This window comes from Salmo salar, chromosome ssa14 (assembly GCF_905237065.1).
Source record: "Salmo salar chromosome ssa14, Ssal_v3.1, whole genome shotgun sequence".
In the NCBI taxonomy this organism is placed as follows: domain Eukaryota; kingdom Metazoa; phylum Chordata; class Actinopteri; order Salmoniformes; family Salmonidae; genus Salmo; species Salmo salar.
The window spans coordinates 2,278,616-2,292,378 of NC_059455.1; the positions used below are offsets into that span (position 1 = coordinate 2,278,616).

The 13,763-nt window shown below is 40.2% G+C and overlaps 1 protein-coding gene across 4 annotated transcripts in view; it reads right to left on the bottom strand.

Annotated features, from left to right (window-relative positions):
* efr3a (EFR3 homolog A (S. cerevisiae)) overlaps nt 1-13,763 on the bottom strand; it is a 255,603-nt gene that overhangs the window by 147,211 nt on the left and 94,629 nt on the right. For all 4 annotated transcript variants that reach the window (XM_014139101.2, XM_014139102.2, XM_014139103.2 and 1 more), the window contains 2 exons: nt 11,983-12,104; nt 7,502-7,651 (listed from right to left, as the gene is read on the bottom strand). In XM_014139101.2, the coding sequence (XP_013994576.1) occupies nt 7,502-7,651; nt 11,983-12,104 (272 nt within the window). The remainder of the gene's footprint in view (nt 1-7,501; nt 7,652-11,982; nt 12,105-13,763) is intronic.

Sequence of the window (13,763 nt, forward strand, 5' to 3'; positions counted from 1 at the left end):
GCTTGTAGAGGGGAGACCGGGTTGCCACATACCCGGGTCTGCGAAGCAGGAGGTGGTAAGGCTATCCTTGACGCAGTAGCTGATTCTGTTTTTGAGTCTGTTGGCCAGAGAACCTAGTAGGTCTGGCTGGTCAAGTAAGTAAGCACAAAAACAACTGAACGTTTTGTGAACTATGCAAGCTGAGCTGGTGTGCTAGCTGAGGTAGGCCGTCTGAGCATTTCGCCTAGCTTAGGTTAGCTGGGTCGACATTTAATCTGAGGTGAACTATATACAAGAGCTAAGCTAACAATTGCTAGACGGTGGTTAGCTAGCTAGCTATGTGTTGATATATCTTTCAAAAAACAGCACGGTAGAAAGGACTAACGTTAGCCACAAACTACAAAAGAACTACAAAAATGTTGTTACTTTTCTCAACAATATTGACGCCCTGAATTTACCAGGTGCAATCGACAGATCAGATGGAAAAAGTAATGGACTACTTTCTGCACATGCCACGGTCAGTGTGAACCAGAGTGACTTGACAATGCTGGCCAAATAAAACGTAGCTACAAACAAAACTGAGTTTTGGTTCCAGTCTGCCATGAAGCGTTCATCCATGTATACGGGTAAGAGTCTAGCTACATTTTCAGATATTTTATGTTTTCATTGCAAGTTAAAGCGTACTGTTAGCTAGTGAATGTTAGCTCGCTAGCTAACATTATGTGTATGATCTGTGTAGTAATATTATTCGAATCAGAAAACCATTTGCATTATAAGTTATTGCTTAATATTAGCCAGCTAACATTGAATCTAGTTGGTTAGCTCTTTAGCTACCTGCAGATTCATACTACAGCTAAGACAATGTTTATATTTGTAGTAGTACGAGTTGAGATTATGCCAGTTCGTTGTTTAGCTAGCTAAAGTACATGTCTAAACTCCACTTCGCCAGATGATTACATGACCCTTCCAGTTAGCCAGATAGGTCTGGGGGTGATTACGGCAATCTATTGAACATGTCTAGACAATAGTGACCCATCCACTTAGCTAGATGTGGCTGGGGGGTGGTTATAGCATTTCCTTCACATGACTCATCAATTTAGACAAGTGTTTCGGGCAAGCATCATCTAATTATTATACAATATTTATCAAATATTTTTATCTGGACACTTTCTGTTTTTGATATAGCTACTATGCAAGTAACTGTTTCACTGTACCATTTACACCTTCTGTAGCCTGTGAATGTGACAAATAAACTTATATAGTTTGTGTTTACCAGAGATGGTAATGTTAAGAACAACATGACCTGCCCCAAAGTCAGATTAGGATATAGGCCAAGGACTAGATAAAGTGTATTTTTACCTGGAGTTTTTACTTATTGTAGGCTACTACTTTTAACACTTTTAGTCTTAATCTTTGGTAGTTTACTAAACTAGTCACTCTGTCTAGCACATATCCTCACACGTCAAACCTTAAAACCTGTTGGGGCTAGGGGGCAGTATTGAGAATTTTGAAAAAAATATGTGCCCATTTTTAACTGCCTCCTACACCAACTCAGAAGCGAGAATATGCATATTATTGTTCAGGTTTGGATAGAAAACACTCTGAATTTTCTAAAACTGTTTGAATGGTGTCTGTAAGTATAACAGAACTCATATGGCAGTCAAAACCCTGAGACAAATTCTGACAGGAAGTGGATACCTGATGTGTTGAATTACCTTTAAGCCTATGCCATTGAAACACACTGGGGCTTATTAATCGTTGAGCACTTCCTATGGCTTCCGCTAGATGTCACCAGTCTTTACAAAGTGGTTTGAATCTGCTACTGTGAGATCTGACCGAACAAGAGCCTTGGAACGGTGGTGGCCGATAAGACTCTGGCGCGCGAGTTCATGTTGGGTACTCTCGTTCCAATACGTTTTAAAAGAGAATGCAATCGTCCGCCTTGAATATTATTCATGTTGTGGTTGAAAAAGGCCCTAATGATTTATGCTATACAACGTTTGACATGTTTGAACGAACGTAAATATTTTTTTCCCCCTCTTTCATGAGGACAAGTCCGGCGGGCTTAGTTCATGTGCTAACGACACGGAGCTTTTTGGACATAAATTATGAGCTTTTTCGAACAAAACTACATTTGTTATGGACCTGGGATTCCTGGAAGTGACATCTGATGAAGAGAATCAAAGGTAATGGATTATTTACATAGTATTTTCGATTTTAGATCTCTCCAACATGGCGGTTAGTCTGTATCGCAAAGCGTATTTTTCTGGGCGCAGTGCTCAGATTATTGCAAAGTGTGATTTCCCAGTAAGGTTATTTTTAAATCTGGCAATCCGGTTGCGTTCAAGAGATGTAAATCTATAATTCTTTGAATGACAATATAATATTTTACCAATGTTTTCGAATAGTAATTATTTAATTTGTTGTGCTGATTGACTGGCGGTTATTGGAGGGAAACGATTTCCTCAACATCAACGCCATAGTAAAACGCTGTTTTTGGATATAAATATGAACTTGATAGAACAAAAAATGCATGTATTGTCTAACATAATGTCCTAGGAGTGTCATCTGATGGAGATTGTCAAAGGTTAGTGCATCATTTTAGCTGGTTTTCTGCTTTTGGTGACGCGCGTCTTTGCATTGACAAAACATTACACACAGCTATTTTCAATGTACTCTCCTAACATAATCTAACTTTATGCTTTCGCCGTAAAGCCTTTTTGAAATCGGACAACGTGGTTAGATTAAGGAGATGTTTATCTTTCAAAGGGTGTAAGATAGTTGTATGTTTGAGAAATTTGAATTATGACATTTAATTGTTTTCAAATTTGGCGCTCTTGATATTTCACCTGTTGTTGATAGGGTGTACTAGGGGTGGGACGCTTGCGTCCCACATAGCCCATAGAGGTTAAAGAGATGGGTGGGGCTAAGGCTTAAGAGGTTGGGAACGACACTGAATGGGTGTAGACAAGGAATACCTGGGATAGGATAAAGTAATCCTTCTAACCCCCCCCCAAAAAAAAGATTTAGATGCACTATTGTAAAGTGGTTGTTCCACTGGATATCATAAGGTGAATGCACCAATTTGTAAGTCGCTCTGGATAAGAGCGTCTGCTAAATGACTTAAATGTAAATGTAAGAGCTCTCCAGTAGGTGTACCAAAACATTCAAGGGACATTTTCTCAAAAGTGGGGTCAGAAGTTTATCAGCTTTCCAAGCAGAATTACTTTCCCAATGTTCCTCAACTGCAGTGCATGATATACAATTTTCTAGGTCTCTACTTTTATCCAATGTAAAAAACACAATTTCAAATTTTGCTACATAAGACCGAATCGGGGCAGTTGGTCAAAAATATAGTAGAAAGAGTAGAAAATCCAGAAAAGTAGAAAATTAATTGTAATTCAACACCAAGAGATGAGAGCAGAGGTCCTATGTTCGGCAGCGCTAACCTTGCGGTTCGCTTGAGAACAGTTGAGCAGGGATCAAGTCGTGCTGAGGAGAGCTTCAGGAGCGTAGTAAACTTCGCAAGGAAGAGAGCCAGAATAACCAGTGGGCGGGTGAGTGACGCCTTATAAAGAGGGAGGGGTTCACCTCATTCACCAGTCAACATGTCTGTTTCTGACAGATGTTGTGTGATTGGTTCTTCCTAGTAGTGATCCGCCTACCGCAAATCCCATTGTTGTACATAAATAATTGTATTTGAATGAACCCCTTTACTTCTGATCGTCTCTGCAGGTAAACTACATGATTCAAAAAGTATGCTAGCATGAATAACCTGTGCACATACAAAGATGGGTGTATCATGACTGCTCACTTTTATCTTGACCACATTGTGCAATGCAACAAATTCAAGAGAAAGGGGCGCAACCAATTTCCTTGGTTATACTGTAGTCACAGAAAAGCCATGTACTTTGTGAATACCATGTGATTGACAGGCGACGAGCTAAAAAGGTGCTGTAGAATGTGTTGTTTACCCCCTCCCACCTAGCCCCAAGTGTCATTACCTTGATAAGGCGGTAAGCATGTGGCAAAACAATGGTAAGACACAGACACTGTTGTAGTAGGTGTATCAAAACTGGAATTCCTCAGCATGCGGCAGTGCTTGTCTGCTGTTCGAAGAGAGCTCCATGTATAAGGACATTAAAAAAAGTCTGGCACCAAAAATAGCTTTGTTCACATGGAAACCACCTGGAGGGAAGGAGAACAGAGAGAGGAGGCTAGAAATAGAGGGGAGAAAGAGAGAGAGGAGAGAGATAAAGGGAGCAAGAGAGAGATGTCTGTATTTTGCACCGGGGGATAGGAGGACAGTAGAGGAGAGGAGGGTAAAGCTTTATCTCCACAAACCTGTCCCGTCTCATCAAGCCGAGCCGCCGCCTGTCAAGGTGTCTAAATCTTAGCTCCAGCCTGGCTCAACGGCTACCTCCGGCTCTGGCCCCTCTCCTAACGGTTTCTCTGTATGAAATATCATCAAGCTTTTCTCCCTTTTCCAGAAGAACTATGTCAATTCCCCGTTATCACTCATCCTCCTCGGGGTAATGGAAAATCTCAGGAGAGGGCCTGGGTCCCAAAGGGCAAACTATTCCCTATATAGTGTACTACTTTTGCCCAGGGCCCATAAGAAAGCCCCCATAGGGCCCTGGTCAAAAGCATTGCACAATATATGGAATAGGTTGCCATTTGGGACAAAATCTGAGACTGCGCTAGGCGTCTGGGGAGTTTGTAGTACACAATATTACCCATCCAAAAATTGGGACGCTATGGATTTATACAGTGCATTCAGAAAGGATTCAGACCACTTGACTTTTTCCACATTTTGTTAGGTTACAGCCTTATTCTAAAATAGTCTCTCCAGAGATTTTTGATCAGGTTCAAGTCTGGGCTCTGGCTGGGCCAGTCAAGAACATTCAGAGACTTGTCCTGAAGTCATACCTGCGTTGGCTTGGCTGTGTGCTTAGGGTCGTAGTCCTGTTGGGAGGTGAACCGTCACCCCAGAATGAGGTCCTGAGCGCTCTGGAGCAGGATTTCATCAAGGATCTCTGCACTTTGCTCCGTTCATCTTTCCCTCGATCGTGACTATTATCCCAGTCCCTGCCTCTGAAAAACATCCCCACAACATGATGCTGCCAAAACCACCATGCTTCACCGTAGGGATGGTGCCAGGTTTCCTCCAGACGTGACACATGGCATTCAGGCCAAAGAGTTCAATCTTGGTTTCATCAGACCAGAGAATCTTGTTTCTTATGGTTTGAGTCCTTTAGGTGCCTTTTGTCAAACTCCAAGTGGACTGTCATGTGCCTTTAACTGAGGAGTGGCTTCAGTCTGGTCCCTATACCATAAAGGCCTGATTGGTGGAGTGCTGCAGAGATGGTTGTCCTTCTAGAAAGTTTTTCCATCTCCAAAGAGGAACTCTAGAACTCTGTCAGAGTGACCATCAGGTTCTTTGTCACATCCCTGACCAAGGCCCTTTTCCCCCCCAATTGCGCAGTAGGAAGAGTTTGTGGTTCCAAACATCTTCCATTTAAGAATGATGGAGGCCACCTTGTTCTTGGTGACCTTCAATGCTGCAGACATTTTTTGGTACCCTTCCCCAGATCTGTGCCTTGAAATAATCCTGTCTCGGAGCTCTACGGACAATTCCTTATGGCTTGGTTTTTCCTCGGACATGCACTGTCAACACTGGGACTTTATATAGACAGGTGTGTGCCTTTCCAAATCAAGTCCAATCAATTGAATTTACCACAGGTGGACTCCAATTTGTAGAAACATCAAGGATGATCAACGTAACAGAATGCACCTGAGCTCAATTTTGAGTCTCATCGCAAAGGGTCTGAATAGATAAGTAAATAAGGTTTCTGTTTTTTTTTAATTTTTAATACATTTTCAAATACTTCTAAAAACCTGTTTTCGCTTTGTCATTATGGTGTATTGTGTGTAGATTGATGAGGAAATAAAGCAATGTAATACATTTTAGAATAAGGCTGTAATGAAAACAAAATGTGGAAAAAGTCAAGGGGTCTGAATACTTTCCGAATGCACTGTACACAACGGACAGATCATAGAAAGGTGCAGACGTAGATTCAGCGGGGTTCTGTTACAATTAAGAAAGAAGAGCGGTGGTGGATTACCACTTGGAAAGAAAGACAAAGGGAGAAGAGCGATAGATGAAGGGGTGTGAGAGAAAGGGGGAAGGGATGCATTTTCTTAGAGCTAGCTGATGTCTATTGAGAAGAAATATGTGAATTCAAACAGTCTTTAATTATAACATAAAAATGTCACTTAACAGAAGCTTTTATCCAAAGTGACGTACAGTACAGTGTGTGCATACGCTTTTAATATGTGCATGTGATCCCTGTGGGAATTTAACTAGTGTCTATATAGTGTAAAAGCAGTGAAAATTCCTGAAAAGTTAGCAATGGCCAGTGTTTTCCAGTTTTTCCCATCCTCTTTAGACTGGAATTTAGGGCCCTTGATCTAAGCCTTATGTTCTTATGGAAAAACAGGTTCACCTTAAGACCTGGTTTCAAATATTATTTGTTGTCCCTGAGTGTTTGATTGTGCTAGCACATTCCATAAGTTGCCAGAAAAGCTAAATCAAGCCTAGCTAAAATATTTGAACTTATCCATCTTTTTCTTTCGTTTAACATTATTTTAATTGATTGAATAAGAAGGGGCAATAGACAAGAGGAAATGACAGAGGGATCGAACCCTTGCCTCAAGGGGCAATATTTTGTTTATTAGTTAAAATTCCCGAAGGGATTATATACACATAATACAAATGTATGCTCTCACTGTACTGCAAGTCTATTTAGATAAAAGCATCTGCTAAATGGAATATTATATAATTATGTTAAAGAGGCAATCTACGATTGCAACATCCATGTTTGGACTTTTGCATTTATGTTATATAGCATTTGATTATTGAATAAGAATAGAATGTAAAATACCTCTGGAACTTAGTTCAACTGTCTAACCTCATCAGAACCCAAAACATAAGGATGTTTTACTGCTTCGTTCATAAACAATGTATTTGTAAATAAACACTAAACAAATAAAATGTTATTTGTCACATGCGCCAAATACAACCTTACTGTGAAATGCTTACTTACAAGCCCTTAACCACTAACCCAACAATGCAGTTCAAGAAATAAAGTTAAGAAAATATTTACCGGGTAGACTAAAGTAAAAGGTAAAATAAAAAGATAAAGAAATAGATAAATAAAAAATGCTTAAAACTATCATTTTGATCTCATGGACACTCAGTCCTTGCATCCATAGGTCTGTCTATGAATTTGAGAGTGGTTGCATTTTTCCAGCCCCATCCCTCAGCTGTTTGCCATATCTGTGGCCTGTTTGTTGTGATTTGAACTGCAGATGACTACTTTAAGTAGACAAGTTGTGACAGTCAGGACCACCTCCCAGGACTAATTGTTGATTTATTGATGTTAGTCCATAAATATGTATTTCAATGTCTATGACTGCCATGTGGGAATGAATATATATATATATTTATTTATTTAAGTACCTGTCTAGGTCCTCGGCATCCTGCATGTTGAACAGCATGGAGGGGATGAGTTTGTCCATGTGCTGGGGCTCCCAGATGATGGCCTGAAGCTCATCGTTCACCGTCTTCCTCACCACGCCCTGCAGCCCTTTGATACCGGCCACACGGATCCTACACAGGACACACACACACACACTTTAAATACTATATTTGAAGGACTTAATCATTTCAAAGGTCACAGTTTATTGGGAATGTATTTTTTTTTCAACATTTGTTTTTTTTGCAGAAATGCCTTCTGGAACATGTGGACATTCATGTGCCTTCATAACAAACTTGTATGCCATCTGTAAATATGAATAAGTGTTAAATTATGAGCCTAGTTGATTTGGCCACGGAAAAGTCAGGAACCTTCCCGCTAGCCATGATTGGCTGAGATAATAGATCGACTGGACATGTCGAGAGATGAGCTCGGATTGGTCTGCCATGTAGCATGCTTCTATCTATAACATGAGCTGATCAATATGTGTAGGCAATCCTTTCTAACACATCTTTGTTTGAAGATATCACGTAGTAGAACTGCAAAAAAAGTGTGGTTCTCCAATTTCTGTATGACCGAGATTTGAAATCATTGGAATGCCCGGTGGAAGCAGTGTGATAGCTAAGGAAATGGAAAAAATTCTGCCGTTTGATTGCAAATATATAGAGGGAGTTGAAAAGAGAACACACAGAAGGTTGTTGTATAACAAACCGGTCTCCAGATTACATCTTCAAACTAAGGGCAACCATGGTATCCGTGACAGACAGGGAGAAGAGTCCATTCATATGGGTAAGATAGTCTAGCTAGCTACATTTTCAGATATAATATGTTTCTAATTTGTCAGAAAGTCGTTTCATTGCAAGTTAAAGCATACTGTTAGCTAGCTAGCTAATGTTAGCTGGCTTGCTCGCTAGCTAGCTAATGTTATGTGTATGATCTGTGTAGTAATATTACTTGTATCATTTGCATTGCTAGTTATAGCCTAATGTTAGATAGCTAGCTAACATTGAACCGGGTTGGTTAGCTACCTGCAGATTCATACAGGGTAGTATGAGTCGGGATTATGGTTCATTGTTTAGCAAGATAGCTACATGTCTAAACAAAAGACTCCACTATGCAAGTATCAATTTCACTACACCTTCTGTAACCTGTGCATGTGACAAATAAACTTAGATTTTATTTTATATACTATGTGTTTACCAGACGGTAATGTGAAGAACATGACCTGGACCAAAGTCAAATTAGGATATAACGTTAGGCCAACAAGACACAGTCCAAGTAAAAAAACTCAGGTAGAATGCCCTGCTTTTCTTTCATCAAACTCACAACCGCAAGATATTTTCTGTAATTGGCTCGCCATTAACTCGTAAATAATGATCTTGTTGTGAGTTTATTTTCCTGTAATAATGAAGACAAATTAGCTAAAGTGAAGAAGTTGTCAGCTATATGATATGGTCATTATTTGAACTGACTAGCCAGCTAACGTAACATTAGCTAGCTTGCTAAGAAGCTAGAAATGAACCAAAATATTGTTTCGAAAGTTGCAAGATTGACATATACTAAATACATTTTTAAACAGGTGGGTTAATTGGTGTTAAAATACATTAGTTATGCTATTTTGGACTAATAGGCAGCCTGTAGTTTTTGTATTTATACTGTTTTATAACGAAAACGACAAGTTTGATGTCAGACAACAATAGAATGTTCATGATGTAACTGCGACAACTATCGATAGATGTGGTATAAGCCAGTCTTCAGTCTTGAAATCTTTGGTTGTTAGTACATGACATCACATGTGAATCCTTAAAGAAATGGATGGGGCTAAGGCTTAAGAGAGTGTGAACAATGCTGAATGGGTGTAGACAAAGAGCTCTCCAGTAGGTTTACCAAAACACTCAAGGGCCATTTTCTCAAAAGTGAGGTCCCAAGTTTGTCAACTTTCAAAGCAGATTTACTTTTCCAATGTTCCTCAACTGTAGTGTATGATATACCATTTTCTAGCTCTGAGTCTTCACTTTTATCCAATGTAAAAAAAACATTTCAAATGTTGCTACATATCTAAAATGTTGAAAGTGCGTAGGTGACAGAGAGAAACAAAATGGTGCAGTTTGAAGCCATCTTTCGGAATGTGATGGTCGCGCTGGAGATGGGGGTGTGAGCAGGTGGATCTGGGCAGGTGTGATGTCGATGTTTGTGTGTGTCTGTATGCTGTCATTTGATTGTGTATGTTTTGTATTGTAAAAAAAATTTTAACGTTAAAAAAATAACAAACCAAGACTGTTCTAATGGCAGGCTTGGTTGTAGCTAGATATTTCCGAGTCACGTATGGGTAAATTTTTGCATTTTCCTAACATTAATGTCCTTCTCCTAACCTGACATGCTAATTCGCCTAACCTGCAGCTTAAGTTCTCCTAACCTGCTGTGAAAAGTCACTTCTGCTAGCCAAAACTGGCAGACCTGCCCTGAGAACAGTGCAACACCACAAATGCAATACATATTGAATAACCTTAGCCAGAAATCTAATTACCCTTAACCAGAAATCTAAATGGCATTGAGGAGTACACCACATCTGTTATTGGCTTCATCAATAAGTGCATTGATGACGTTGTCCCCACAGTGACCGTACGTACCTACCCCAACCAGAAGCCATGGATTACAGGCAACATCCGCACTGAGCTAAAGGCTAGAGCTGCCGACTCTAACCCGGAAGCTTATAACAAATCCCGCTATGCCCTCCGACGAACCATCAAACAGGCAAAGCATCAATACAGGACTAAGATCGAGTCGTACTACACCGGCTCTGACACTCGTCGGATGTGGCAGGGCCTGCAAACCATTACAGACTACAAAGTAGAGGTCGACCGATTATGATTTTTCAACACCGATACCGATTATTGGAGGACCCAAAAAAAACGCCGATACCGATTAATCGGACGATTTTTATTTATTTATTTGTAATAATGCCAATTACAACAATACTAGGGGGAAAAAACACTTATTTTAACTTAATATATCAATAAAATCAATTTAGCCTCAAATAAATAATGAAACATGTTCAATTTGGTTTAAATAATGCAAAAACAAAAGTGTTGGAGAAGAAAGTAAAAGTGCAATATGTGCCGAGAGCTGCCCAGTGACACGAGCCTACCGGATGGCCTAAACTACTTCTATGCTCGCTTCGAGGCAAGTAACACTGAAGCATGCATGAGAGCATCAGCTGTGCCGGAAGACTGTGATCACGCTCTCCGCAGGCGATGTGAGTAAGACCTTTAGACAGGTTAACATTCACAAGACCGCAGGGCCAGACGGATTACCAGGCCGTGTACTGTAAGCATGCGCTGACCAACTAGGAAGTGTCTTCACTTACATTTTCAACCTCACCCTGTCCGAGTCTGTAATACCAACATGTTTTAAGCAGACCACCATAGAACGCCAAGGTAATCTGCCGACCAGTAGCACTCACGTCTGTAGCCATTAAGTGCTTTGAAAGGCTGGTCATGGCTCACATCAACACCATTATCCTAGAAAGACCCACTCCAATTTGCATACCGCCCCAACAGATCCATAGATGATAAAGTCTCCATTGCACTCCACACTGCTCTTTCCCACCTGGACAAAAGGAACACCTATGTGAGAATGCTATTCATTGACTACAGCTCAGCATTCAACACCATAGTGCCCTCAAAGCTCACCAGTAAGCTAAGGACCCTGGGACTAAACACCTCCCTCTGCAACTGGATCCTGAACTTCCTGACGGGCCGCCCCCAGGTGGTAAGGTTAGGTAACAACATGTTTTTTTTAAACAAATAATTACAGCAATATTGGTGGTGGGATGAGGTCTCTCTGCAGAGAGTGAATCATAGTCATCTGAATATATTCCTGGTGTCTTTATTAGATTAAGGAAGAGCAGGCATCTCTGGTGGAATAGACGTCCCTCTGAAGCGCCTGCGTATAAAGCGATGTATGCACCACTGTTCTAGAGATTTTTTTACTGGTTGGTTGGTTTGCTAGTGTTTGGTCTGTTCCGTGTGTTATCTAAAAAACATTGCGCTGCCTTTCTTTCCATTGTTATGGGTATTCTTTGGTTGTTTTCTTTTGCTTTCTTTCTATCATCTCATGAAAGCAGCGAGCTATGGATTTAGCATAGGTGATTTGGAGATGAACAGGATTATTATAACAACCAGTAAGCCTGGCTACTGTATGTAATTAACTAGCCTACTACTTAGATTTACATTCTCCTATTACATTTTTTTGTTGGTGGGCCATTCTTTTATGGCATGAAAATCTGTGTGTGGCTTTAAAGCGATACACTGTCTAACCAAAATTACAACTTTACTTCCTTACTTGTCTATGGACAAGGAGAAAATGGCAATTTCCCCCCAGTGAGCATAATTTAATTCAAGTGAAAAATCCCTTTAACATTTTTCTTGTTCAAGGTTTATTTTCAAGCCTGTTATTTCCTCACCTGGTTCTGGTCTCAGGGTCTTCATGGGTTGAGTGGCACATGGCGCTGAACTGGGAGACAAAGAAGTCGTAGCGCCGGTGGTAGGACGGTGTGTCCTCCTCGATGTTGGCAAACTTGACAAACTGTCGGAGGCAGAGGGAGATACTAGTGTAAATGTCAACTCTAATGACCCAATTAACTTATTGGACAATACAGTACCCGTCAAAAGTTGACACCTACGCATTCAAGGGTTTTTCTTTATTATTACTATTTTCTACATTGCAAAATAATAGTGAAGACATCAAAACTATGAAATAACACATATGGAATCATGTAGTAACCAAAAAAGTGTTAAACAAATCAAAATATATTTTATATTTGAGATTCTTCAAAGTAGCCACCACTTTCCTTGACAGCTTTGCACACTCTTGGCATTCTGTAAACCAGCTTTATGAAGAAGTCACCTGGAATGCATTTCAATTAATTAACAGATGTGCCTTGTTAAAAGTTAATTTGTGGAATTTCTTTAATTCTTAACCTGTTAGGGCTAGGGGGCAGCATTGACACGGCTGGATAAAAAACATACCCGATTTAATCTGGTTACCACTCCTACTCAGTAACTAGAATATGCATATACTTATTACATATGGATAGAAAACACCCTAAATTTTCTAAAACTGTTTGAATGGTGTCTGTGAGTATAACAGAACTCAAATGGCAGGTCAAAACCTGAGAGATTCCTTTACAGGAAGTGGCCTGTCTGACCATTTCTGGAACTTCTTTGCCATCTCTATCATTTACTAAGGATCTCTGCTCTAACGTGACACTTCCCACGTCTTCCATAGGCTCTCATAGCCCGGGAAAAAGAGAATGTCGTCATTCCAGCCCCAGGCTGAAACACATTATCGCCTTTCTCAAGTGGCCCATCAAGAGACACTAGCTTATGCGCGTGACCCCGACCGCCCCCGCCTTTGGGATTTTTTCCTCTGTTTGCCGAAAAGGAGATTCCCTGTCGGAATATTATCGCTTTCTACGAGAAAAATGACGTAAAAATTGATTTTAAACAGCGGTTGACATGCTTCGACGTACGGCAATGGAATACTTTGAATTTTATTGTCAGGAATTGCGCCAAGCGCGACACTTCTTTACTATTTCGGATAGTGTCTGGAACGCATCGAACAAAACGCCGCTATTCGGATATAACGATGGATTATTTTGGACCAAACCAACATTTGTTATTGAAGTAGACGTCCTGGGTGTGCATTCTGACGAAGACAACAAAAGGTAATGACATTTTTATAATAGTAAATATGATTATGGTGAGTGCTAAACTTGCCGGGTGTCTAAATAGCGAGCCCGTGATGCCTGGGCTATGTACTTAGAATATTGCAAAATGTGCTTTCACCAAAAAGCTATTTTAAAATCGGACATATCGAGTGCATAGAGGAGGTCTGTATCTATAATTCTTAAAATAATTGTTATGCTTTTTGTGAACGTTTATCGTGAGTAATTTAGTAAAATGTTAGCGAATTCCCCGTAAGTTTGCGGGGGTATGCTAGTTCTGAACGTCACATGCTAATGTAAAAAGCTGGTTTTTGATATAAATATGAACTTGATTGAACAAAACATGCATGTATTGTATAACATAATGTCCTAGGGTTGTCATCTGATGAAGATCATCAAAGGTGAGTGCTGCATTTAGCTGTCTTCTGGGTTTTGGTGACATTATATGCTGGCTTGAAAAATGGGTGTCTGATTATTTCTGGCTTGGTACTCTGCTGACATAATCTAATGTTTTGCTT